Source organism: Micropterus dolomieu, linkage group LG01 (assembly GCF_021292245.1).
Source record: "Micropterus dolomieu isolate WLL.071019.BEF.003 ecotype Adirondacks linkage group LG01, ASM2129224v1, whole genome shotgun sequence".
Taxonomy (NCBI): Eukaryota; Metazoa; Chordata; class Actinopteri; order Centrarchiformes; family Centrarchidae; genus Micropterus; species Micropterus dolomieu.
In genome coordinates this window covers 51,839,882-51,851,623 of record NC_060150.1, presented here as the reverse complement: position 1 = coordinate 51,851,623, position 11,742 = coordinate 51,839,882, and the positions used below count along the sequence as shown (strand labels likewise).

Sequence of the window (11,742 nt, the reverse complement as noted above, 5' to 3'; positions counted from 1 at the left end):
TGAATAATTGGGTGATTAACAGAACTTTAATTGACTGTAAATTTTGTTTGTCATGTAAGAAACCCCTGAAAAACATAACCATAATTCCTTTTACTTTTGATACTTACATAGCCTATTTTTAAAAGCAGGTACCTTTTGTACACTGAAGTAGAAATTTAAATTGAAGCTAAAAGAAGCTTCTATTTTAGTGGGGTAATATTTAGCAGGGGTATCTGTGATTTATGTACTCCGTCCTCCACTGATAAACAAGTTTTTAATAAAATGTCATCTGTTGAAAGCGGAACGAAAAGCTCCCGCACTTCTGATCTCGGAACTTAATAGTGACATCCGGCGGAAGTAAACAAAACAATCGCCAGCTTTAGCAGCATGTATTGAATTCGCTAGAAGTTATTGTAGTCGTAGTGCCGCTAATTATTTTACTTGTACTTAAGCAACAATGTCTTCTGTTGAGAGTTTGAGAGAGTTTGTCAACGAGCGACTAACTGCTGCTGCTGAAGAAATATTCAGAGTTTTCAAAAACACTATCGTCGAGTACGAGGAAGAGATCGATCGTCAGCGCAGACTGCTGGATATCGTTTGGAAACCCGAAATAAAGTTACACAGGATAGGTGAGGAAAGTTTTGTTATTTTAGTAACACAAAACGGAGGAGATCGATTTATATACACACACACATATACTGGGACTCATTTCCTCACGTCTCTACATTTCTTTCTTTACCATCACAGTTCTAACATTAGCCTGTTCCTTCTGTTCTCTGTCCCTCCAGAGTTCCCACAGCAACATGTCTGTATGGAGGAGGAGGTTCTGGCTGACCAGCAGCTCTGGATTCAGGAGAGGATCCCCGGTCTGGACCAGGAGGACCCACAGCCTCCACAGGTTAAAGAGGAACAGGAGGAACTCTGTACCAGTCAGGAGGGAGAGCAGCTTGTAGTGAAGCAGGAGACTGACACCTTTATGTTGACTCCTACTTATGAGGAAAGTGACCACAGTGAAGCAGAACTGAAAAGTGACCACCAGCTCCTCTCTCACAACTGTCATGTAGAGAGCCAAGATCAGAAAGGAGGCGAGCATGAAGACTCAGGATCAACTAGAGATGCAGAGCCAAAACAAAAGAATCAAGATCACAACAGCAGAAGCCCCAGAAACAATGTACACAAGTCTACCATGTCAGAGGTTCACCATGATCCTCACACAGGTAAAAAGTCTTTCAAATGTGACACATGTGGAAAAGGTTTTCAGTACAAGAATGATATATGGATTAATCCGCTGATTCGAAATATTCTGAAGATATTAAGAAATGTTTTCACAATTGCCCAGAGCCCAAACTAACACCTTCACAATGCTTGCTTTATCAGTCTTAACCTCGCAATGATTAAAATTACATTGAAATAATCAAAAGAAAAGCAGCAAATCTTCACATTTGTGAATCTGAAACCGTGAAATGTTCTTACAGGAAAAATTAATTAAATGATTATCAGAATATATGCCATTTAAAATTCTGTCAATCATCTAATACACTTGAAGTACTAGTATAAACTGTTGGGTAGTTTAATCATCATTTTTCAAACTCTTCATAAGTTTTGTGTGAAAATCTTCCTTTGTAAAGTAACTGAAGCTGTCAGATAAATGTAGTGAAGTAAAGAGTGGAGCAGAAGTAGAAAGTGACATGAAAAGAAAATACTCAAGTACCTCGAATTTTTACATAACCTCTTGGAAACAGTCTATTTCCAGGAATAACGCCTAAAATTACATACCCAAAAGGAATCAGTAAAAACTCCTCAACCATTAGGCCTAGATGCATAATTGTAGTCTCCTTTGAAAGGTCAGAAGCTAGGGAAGATGAATCAACTGTAAATGAACCTATTTTATTTTTTTATTAAAGAGTAAATGGAGATGCAATAAAGGACAATGTGAAATTACCATCCTGGTCTGGTATAACATTTATATTTTAATAGCAATATCACTATCAAAACAATCATCCTGTAGATTATAATGCAAGTGATTATGTTCTAATACACCAGTGGCCATATTACAGAAACTTCCTAACCTGCAGATCCTATCCTAACTGCCTGGTAACCATGGTAATAAGGGTTAAGAACTGATTTAGGAAAAAGGCCATTACAGATTAACAGTTCTTGAGTCAATGTTCCTTTCCTAACTTTAGATAGGAAAAGTGTTTTACAGAAGCATCCTAACTTCGTAAAATCTTAAATAAACTCTCCTAACTTTAGGAGAACTGTTGAGCTGTCCTAACTTTTACTTTTCCACCAGCTAGTGTTTGCTAACTCGTTTAATCCACATGGCAGCTCTTTAATTGCTTTTACAAAATCAACAAAACAGGCGGAACTTATTGGAACTGATTCTAGCGGTGTGTTTGATGACAAAACCCGTGTTAGTAGAAAGGCAGTAGGCGATGTAACGCTAGATAATGTCTCATTATGTAACATAATGTAAAGGCTCGATGTAACAAAAGGATCCAAATGCAAGTCTTTGATAGAAGGAGATTGTTAAATTCAATAAATACATGAAAAACATAATGACGTAAGCCCACAGCCTTTATTAATATTTTTTGTTTTTACCTTCATTATTAACATTCCCGAGAAGAGTAGTCTACGGGTTTCTGCTGGGGTCAGTGAGCGAGCACAGGAGGAGCCACCACCGGGTTTCCTCTGCTCTCTGGACACGACAGCTGCCTTTCTTTTGGTATCACTTGTAAATGAACTTATTTTCTTTATAACAGCGTCAGCGCTCCGCTGGATGCCGGATATGCGGCGGTGACTGTGTCAGCTATTTTAGCCCACTCTTTAATCTCCCCAGATAAGCGTTACATGAATTTGGATTTCTCGACGGAGGTTACCAACACCTCTAAGTCATCTGACTTGAAGTTCAATAATAGTTGTCCATTTTCAGTTTGTTTCATTAAAAAAACAAAAATTTTTTCCAGGTCAAAAAGAAAACCCAGTACAGCGCAGGCTTCAGTAAACTAAAATCGTACAATGCTTACAATATCCTCGCTTGTTTAACTAATGTGTGCAGTCTGTAGATGATGATGATAAATCAAATTCATTACAGCAGTTCATGGGTGCCCCATACAACACGACTTTGTAGTTAGAGGTCACTATTCTACAGCAAAACTGCCAGCAGGTCAGACACACAACAGCAGACCATCAGGACCACTCAAAACAGACCCACACAATGTTAAACCAGAACCAAAGACACTATCATTAAACACAGTCCGCATTATCATATCTAATTCCTAATTCTTAGCATTTCAACTTTTAAGTTTCAACTTTTTTTTAGCAAATATCTTCGAGAATGAGAATGAAATGTAACCTGCGTTCAATAAAACAGCTGTCATGCAAAGTTGGGGAATTGGGAATTTTTGGGTCTCTGTAAATAATATTAACCAGAGTACCTCTAGACCACATCCTCTCACTCGGTCGTTCTTTCTCTCGCAAACACGGACAACCGACCCGTCTGTGAATTTAACTGGTTGGTATCATAAACACCGCTGCACAAATCTGTCCAACACAACGCTGTCAATGTCGGAGACCCATCTCCAAAACAGTTATTAGCAAGTGTGTAAGGAGTCTAGCTAATAAGGAGAGCTATGTCAACTTTGGAAAACAGCTGTCAAATAAATCGTATAACTGGTAGTCTACAAGTGCGTTTGAGATAACTGGCTGACTTTCGCCGACTTGATTGATAGGGGAATAAAAACAGTGCAGTCAAGTCAGACACAATCTACCTCTGGTAGACTGTGGGAGCTTACTGTGAGTTTATAACAATGATCAGGCCTTTCTTTCTCCCACGATGTCTAGTGACGTGACACCTGGCGGGAGGTAACGCACTTATACTGAGAAAAGAGGTGGATGCAAATTTTGCCAGGTAGCCTACAATATCTGTTTTGCAGTATAATACAATTCACTTCTTAAGGTCCTTTTAGGACACTTTGCTATTTGAACGCGGTTAACGCCACGTTTTTGCGGAATCTCAAGAAATGGTACTTTTACTAAGTGTAATAATATATTAACAATTCTTAACGTTCATAGAATGATCATTTATCACTATAGATGAACCCCACAAAGAATAGTATAGTGTTTAAAAGCATAACTTTAATGCATTTTCATTAGGGCTTGGGCGATTCGTTGACGTAATCGATTACGTAAATACGTCGACACACATTAAGTGCGTTGACGCGTCGCTGCTTCCGGTGTGGGATTATCCTGGACAAGCTCCAGCTACAAGACCGCGCCTTCGACCGTCTAAAGTTTGGAGTATATCAGACAGACACTCAACAACGTGCTGCTCCGTGAGCTCTCTGAATTGGAAACAGCTTCACTGCAGCACAACTGCTGTCCACGAACACGTGAAGCAGCATGAACATGTGAAACGAAAGTATCCCACAGCACTTTGTCTAGACGGCAGCACCGCAAATCGTGTTTACCTTCTGTCGCCACATGAGCATGGCACATTATCAGCACAAGGACACGTAGTATTTCTTCATTGCCTTCATGTTAAAAGTAATTTCTGCCCCGCTGCTATCATGGTAACGTAACGTTACACCGCGAGTCGTGTAACGATTGCCTGTTTCATATTTTCTGTTTATTTAACGGCCACGTATGAGCAAGAAAACAGCTGAATGTAATTACAGACAATCTGTGACTGTCTGGACAGTCTGTGAGGCCTTTCAGGTGTTCACTGATGCAGAAATACATTTTATTATCATACTGCATTACTTAATATTGAAATTAATCCATGGCAGAAACATTTAAAGTTTTAAGTAAAGTAGCCTAATTAATGTCTGTTATTGTTATTATCACAACACATCAGTGACGAGGAAATTTGATTCATTTTAAGATTTGCTGCTATTGTCATTATTCTAATGTGCTTCATCAGGATGATTGAATAAAATATAGATTTATTGATTAGACATGTTTTTGATATTTATTTTGGATAAATTGGTATGTTAATCGAGTAATAGGCAACTTTTTCTATCTTTAGAATAAACAAAATTAGTCGTTAGATTATTCGACTAATCAAAAAAGTTATCGATAGATTAATCGACTTGAAAAATAATCGATATGTACATCCCTAATTTACATATAATTCTCGGCAGGCATGCAAAATTCGGCATAACACCCGTGACAGTCAATAGCCCCCCACCACAGTTATGCTGTCAATCTGTGGAAAACACTGAATATTGTGCTTATTGTAGAAAGACTCATAAAATACTTAAAATGAAATAATAAACTTTATATTGATTGTCAAACTGTGTATCTACAATAACTAATCCTCAGTTTCACTGATCATGCCTAAGTATCTGTGTTGGCTAGCTAACATCAGATAGCTCATTTAAAGTTAAATAAATGCTAATTACAAAACTCTGAAGGTAGGAAAGTTAAGTGTATTAAAGCACCTACATAGCTCACTACTTACAGCGTCTCCATTAGCGTGTGATGCACTGGACTGGAGCAGCTACTGTTGCGACTGATGCAGACTGAGAAGAAGTTCAACTAACGTCAAGGTTAGGAAATGATACGGTCCATTTTAGGGGTGTCAGAAATCATATTTCTAGATTCTTGAATATAGGCATGAGTATGGGAAATATTTTGTAATATTTATAATGACAGGTAAGAAAGACCCCCCTGATCTGTTGTTTTTGCCTCTTTTGGGAGGGTCCAAGCCTTAATTAGGGGGGTCAGACCCCCCCCAAACCTCCCCGTATTTCAAACCATGCTGATAGATCTCAAAGTGTTGATTTAAAAAATCAAATGAATATTTTTGTAGCCGACTAATCTGTTAATTATTTATTCGATTAGTCGACTAATCATGATTATTTTTGTCATCCCCTAACCCTAATTAAACCATTTAACTAATTAAATCTTTCAAGTGAATTCCTGATCTCGAACACACCCTAACTAGCTAACATTACCATCAAGTGAACAAGGTTTATTATTCAGAATGAATACTAGTATCAACGCCAGGGGGAAACCAGGGAAGAAGACAAGACAGCGTAGGAAACTCCTATAAGTCATTGACTTACTGTTGCACTTAAGGTGTTTACTAACACAACTAAAAGAGTGTTCTCGTAGCCAGCATCGTCCCTGAGACCATGAAATAGTGTCTGTGATTTTGTGACAATAATGTTGAAAGTTGTTAAGTTATATATGAAATCCTTAAACACTGTTTCACTGACATAAATAGCTGAACGAAGACTGAATTCTCCCAATGTATTATAATGTCCAGAGGCATGCGACCTCTGACATGTATAGCAATTGTTAGTCGCTTTGGCTAAAAGCCTCAGCTAAATGCATAAATGTAAATTTTTGTTCAGAGCTGTTCCTTCTGGCTATATTTCCTCTATTGCCTTTTAAAAAATGGATTATATGCAGCCATGTTTATTTGTACATTTTGCAATTTTCAATAAAATATTGTGGGGAAAAAAGACAAGCATGACAAACAAATCCAAAGTGTTTTAGCCTGTTCCTTCTGTTCTCTGTCCCACCAGAGCTCCCACAACAACATGTCTGTAAGGAGGAGGAGGAGGAGGTTCTGGCTGACCAGCAGCTCTGGATTCAGGAGAGGATCCCCGGGCTGGACCAGGAGGACCCACAGGTTAAAGAGGAACAGGAGGAACTCTGTACCAGTCAGGAGGGAGAGCAGCTTGTAGTGAAGCAGGAGACTGACACCTTTATGTTGACTCCTACTTATGAGGAAAGTGACCACAGTGAAGCAGAACTGAAAAGTGACCACCAGCTCCTCTCTCACAACTGTCATGTAGCTGAGAGCCAAGATCAGAAAGGAGGTGAGCATGAAGACTCAGGATCAACTAGAGATGCAGAGCCAAAACAAAAGAATCAAGATCACAACAGCAGAAGCCCCACAAACAATGTACATAAGTCTACCATGTCAGAGGTTCACCATGATCCTCACACAGGTAAAAGCGCTTTCATATGTGAAACATGTGGAAAAGGTTTTCAGTACATGTCAGTATTTCAGAAACACCTGAGAATCCACACAGGTGAGAAGCCGTATTCTTGTGAAACATGCGAGAAGTCTTTTAGCCGGAGGAGTCACTTGAATCTCCACATGAGAACCCACACAGGTGAGAAGCCGTACCTTTGCAATACCTGTGGGAAAAGATTCCATGGAACTTCAGCATTTAAAAAACATATGAGAACCCACACAGGTGAGAAGCCGTATTCTTGTGAAACATGTGGGAAATCTTTTTGCCAGAGGTGTCACTTGAAACTCCACATGAGAACCCACACAGGTGAGAAGCCGTACTTTTGCAAGACCTGCGAGAAAACATTCACTGACACTTCAGCATTTAACAAACATTTGAGAATGCACACAGGTGAGAAGCCGCATTCTTGTGAAACATGTGGGAAATCTTTTAGCCAGAGGTGTCACTTGAAACTCCACATGAGAACCCACACAGGTGAGAAGCCGTATTCTTGTGGAACATGTGGGAAAGACTTCAGGAACAGCAATCACTTGCAACTCCACATGAGAACCCACACAGGTGAGAAGCCATATTCTTGCCAAACATGTGGAAATTCTTTTAGCCAGAGGGGTCACTTGAAACTCCACATGAGAACCCACACAGGTGAGAAGCCGTATTCTTGTGAAACATGTGGGAAAGACTTCAGGAACAGCAATCACTTGCAACTCCACAAGAGAACCCACACAGGTGAGAAGTCGTTCCTTTGCAAGATCTGTGGGGAAAGATTCAGTAAACCTACAGCATTGACAAGACATGCAACAATCCACACAGGTGAGAAGCTGTAGCTTTGCACAACAAAAAGATGTGTTGATGCGTCTGATTTGACATGGCACAGAAGGCAGCACACAGACAAGTAAACTAGTGGGAGACAATTCAGTTCTAGAGAGTGTGGTCCAAACACAAGAACTTCCAGAAGTGAAGAGCTGCATTATTACAGAACTTGGGGTAAAAGATTTACTCAAATCACATACCTGAAAACACCTGAGGATCAATATACAGAGAATCATCGAGCTGAAACTCCTGTGGAGACACGTTCACCTGTGAATGAAATACACTTTTGCAATCGCTACATCTCTCACCTGAATGTAAAGTGTTTAACATAATATGAGGTCGGTGTCCTTTCATATGACTGTATTATATTTCTATTAGCATTATTATTTTAAAACAAATGTAATCTCCAAAATGGAGACAACTATTTAGTTTCACAGTGAGTGCACTGTAGTGGCTGTTAAATTAATGGATAGATCTTGATTTTTGTTGGTTTTGCTAAATGTCTTTTTATGAAATTTGAAAGGGCTTTAAATTAATCTACATCAAGTGGAATTTTTTGGGTCTATATAAAGCTTGCATATTCTTTGAAAGAAGTCAGGATGACTGTGTGGAAATGTCCTTGTGAAAGAAAATGAGAGTTTCAGTTTTGTGGTATTTATTAAAACACTGTAGAGTAACAAAGTTAGTTATTTCAGCTGTAAGTGCGGCTGTAGCTCAGGGTACAGAGCGAGCAGAGCGGACGTCCACTTATGAGAATATCGGTGGTTCAAACCCCGTCTTCCCCACACTGTATTTTGAAGTGTCTTTGGACATGACACTGAACCTCAAATTGGTCCCGATGGTTGTGGTCTCTGATGGCAGAGACTATGTTAGTCTCACAGTCTTAGGCCCCATCCACACTACTGCGTTTTCGAATTAAAACAGAGACCTTTTGCTAGGTTTGCACCTCCCGTCCAGACTACAGCGATGAAAACGAAGACCTAAAACAGAGAAGTTTTGAAACGCTGCCGACCCCAGTTTGCGGTTTAAAACTCCGAAGGGCGTTTCAGTGAAGACGGGCCAAAAAGGAGGACTTTAGAAACGATGACGCAGCCGCTCACGCTCGGCTCTCTGATTAGGTCTTGCAAAGCAGAAACACGAGGCTGCTGACGGGGGTTTTGACATGGTATTTTTATTAAAATATTCTGTACCATGCAAACACTCACCTGCCTACACTTGTACTGTGCATGTCGCCGTTTACTTTGCAACAACTCCCAGTCTGTTTTCTGCCGCCACACACCCGTGTTACATTCAGTAACAGTCCCAGCTCGTTATTGATCCATGCCACAAAAAAAAAAACTGGTCTGATACTTAGTCTGTATTTATTTATTCTTTTGTCAAATCTGTAACTACGGAATAGACCATCTGCTTCATGTTTACACCGGCACGCGCATGCCCAGTGCACCTGAACGGGTCCTAGTGTAGAGTTTAAAATTTTACAACAAAGTTTTTACCAAATGTTTTTCAGTGGTTTTTTTTTTTCAAATGTAAAACTACGGGGTTTTAGGCCAGACAATTGCATTAGAATGCTAATTAAACCATTGTTTATCTCCTCTTGTGAAGGAAACTGACACCTCTTTCTTAAGTGCCAGAAGGATTCTTTCGTGTAACTGTTTCGCAGACATCTAAAATTGAGTGTTGACCGTTCTGGAGACAACCCCTGCTGTGCTATATGACTAGTTGGTAGAGCAAAGACTGTTTGTTCCTGTAAGATCAAAGGGGGTTTCACGTTTGGGATCGGTGCTCTCTTGTTTGACCAAAAGTAACGAAGAACAGTAAGGTACACCCTTCCTAATTGGGTGACGAAGAAGTTACCCAAACGACCAATGACTATGGACCTAAGCCATATGGAGGAAAAAGGACCCGCCCACATACCTGGAGGATATAAACAACTCATTTTGTAAACTGTAAGCTGTAAATCTGAAAAGAGGAACAACTTTCCAGTCCACTGCAGTGTTTTTGTTTTTTGTATTTTCTGTAATGCCATCTTTTATTCACCTATTTTTTTATTAAATCTTCTTAATTTAGATTTGGACCCAGCCTCTCCTTTCTCAAAATCTTTCGTTTTAATGTAGACGGAGATCAACTCCAAAACGTAGTGGAAACGCTGATGTGGACGGAGATCGTATTTGTTTTAATAATTTAAAAAAAAATTAATATTCATTGTAAACTAAAACAGAGTAGTGTGGATGGGGCCTTAGTCAGGGTGTGGATGGGTGAAAGCGACAAACTTTTTTTTTATTGCCCAGTCCTGCCCAGCAGCCTTGTATGCAATATGAGGAGCTGGGTACCATGTTGTGCCAGACAGATTATGCTTTAACCAAGGAGTTTTAATGTACTCCTATGTCATCTTAATTACTTATTTACTTATCGATGTGTATATATTTGTCACCAAGCCAGACATGGGGGATGGAAATCAGGGTGGGGGGCACAAACAGACACCACAGGGTAACTTTGCAAACCAGTGCAAAACTGGTTTGCAAAGTTTGCATAAGCACACACACACAAGCCTGTAATGGTACGTGTAATAAATGTAGTTTATTTGTAGGGGCCAGAGCAGGCGACATTGAGTCTTAACCATGCTGGCTAAGGATAAACGTAAATACAGTAAGATTGTTATTCACGTCGGCGGTAATGACTCCCGGTTACGCCAATCGGCGGTCACTAAGATTAATGTTGAGTCGGTGTGTACATATGCAAAAACAATGTCGGACACCGTAGTTTTCTCTGGACCCCTGCCAAATCTGACCAGTGATGACATGTATAGCCGCATGTCGTCATTCCGCCGCTGGTTGTCGAGAGAGAGTCGCAGTCTAACTCACTTCTGTGCTCCTCCATTCCAGAAGTTACTTAGTGAAAATCCTATAGTGACGGTGTCTGCCCCCCCGACCAAAGAAATTATTTAAATCAAAGGTAAACAGAAGAGGAGCTGTACATAAAAACCTCATAAAAATTAAAACCACAGGAGCAATAGTGCAAACAAATAGGAAAATTAAATGTGGACTTTTAAACAACAGATCTCTCTTTTCTAAAGCTGTACTAGTAAATGAACTAATATCAGATTATGATATTGATTTATTTTTTCTTACTGAAACCTGGCTTGGTGATGGAGAATATGTTGGCCTAAATGAATCCACCCCTCCCAGTCATATTAACTCATATTCCTCGAGTCCATCTTCGACTCTAGCCTACTAATCAGCTCTAAACCTAAACTGAATTATTACTCATTTGAAAGCCTTGTTCTTGGTCTTTCACACCCAAGTTGGAAATCACTGCAACCAATTCTTTTTGTTATAGTGTACCGAGCACCTGGTCCGTACTCTAAATTCATATCTGAATTTGCAGAGTATTTGTCAACTTTAGTCCTTAAAACGGACTAAGTTATTATTGTAGAGGATTTTAATATTCATGTGACGTTGAGAATGACAGCTTCAGTACTGCGTTTATCTCTCTGTTAGATTCCATTGGCTTCTCTCAGAGTGTTCATGAACGACTCACTGTTTTAACCACACCCTCGACCTTGTTTTGGTATACGGTATTGAAATTGAACATTTAATAGTGTTCCCACAGAATCCCTCTTTGTCCGACCACTGTTTGATAACGTTTGAGTTGGTATTGCTGAACTACACGCCATTGGGCAAAATTTTCTATACAAGATGTCTGTCTGATAGTGCTGTAGCTAAATTTAAGGATGTGATTCCATCAGCTCTAAATTCATTATCAAGTCACAAAGTAACGGAGGATAATCCTGAAACTCACAAATTAAACCAAATATCGCGGAAACTTGAGAGAAATTGGCGTTCCACCAAAGTGGAAAATTCTCATTTAATTTGGCAAGATAGTCTTAAAACTTATAGGAAGGCCCTCCGTAATGCCAGAGCAGCGTACTACTCGTCATTAATAGAGGAAAATAGGAACAACC

At 39.6% G+C, this 11,742-nt stretch overlaps 1 protein-coding gene across 3 annotated transcripts in view; it reads left to right on the top strand.

The window, feature by feature from the left end:
* The first annotated feature begins 287 nt into the window (after positions 1-287).
* The window catches only part of LOC123969209 (zinc finger protein 2 homolog), a 118,983-nt gene continuing 107,528 nt past the window's right edge, over positions 288-11,742 (top strand). Inside the window, exons 1-3 of one of the 3 annotated variants that reach the window (XM_046046389.1) lie at positions 288-608; positions 768-877; positions 6,620-6,941. In XM_046046389.1, the coding sequence (XP_045902345.1) occupies positions 437-608; positions 768-877; positions 6,620-6,941 (604 nt within the window). In that variant the 5' untranslated portion in view covers positions 288-436. Of the gene's footprint in view, positions 609-767; positions 1,197-6,512; positions 6,942-11,742 lie in introns of all 3 variants that reach the window. The other 2 variants (XM_046046381.1, XM_046046397.1) reach the window with 2 other exon arrangements.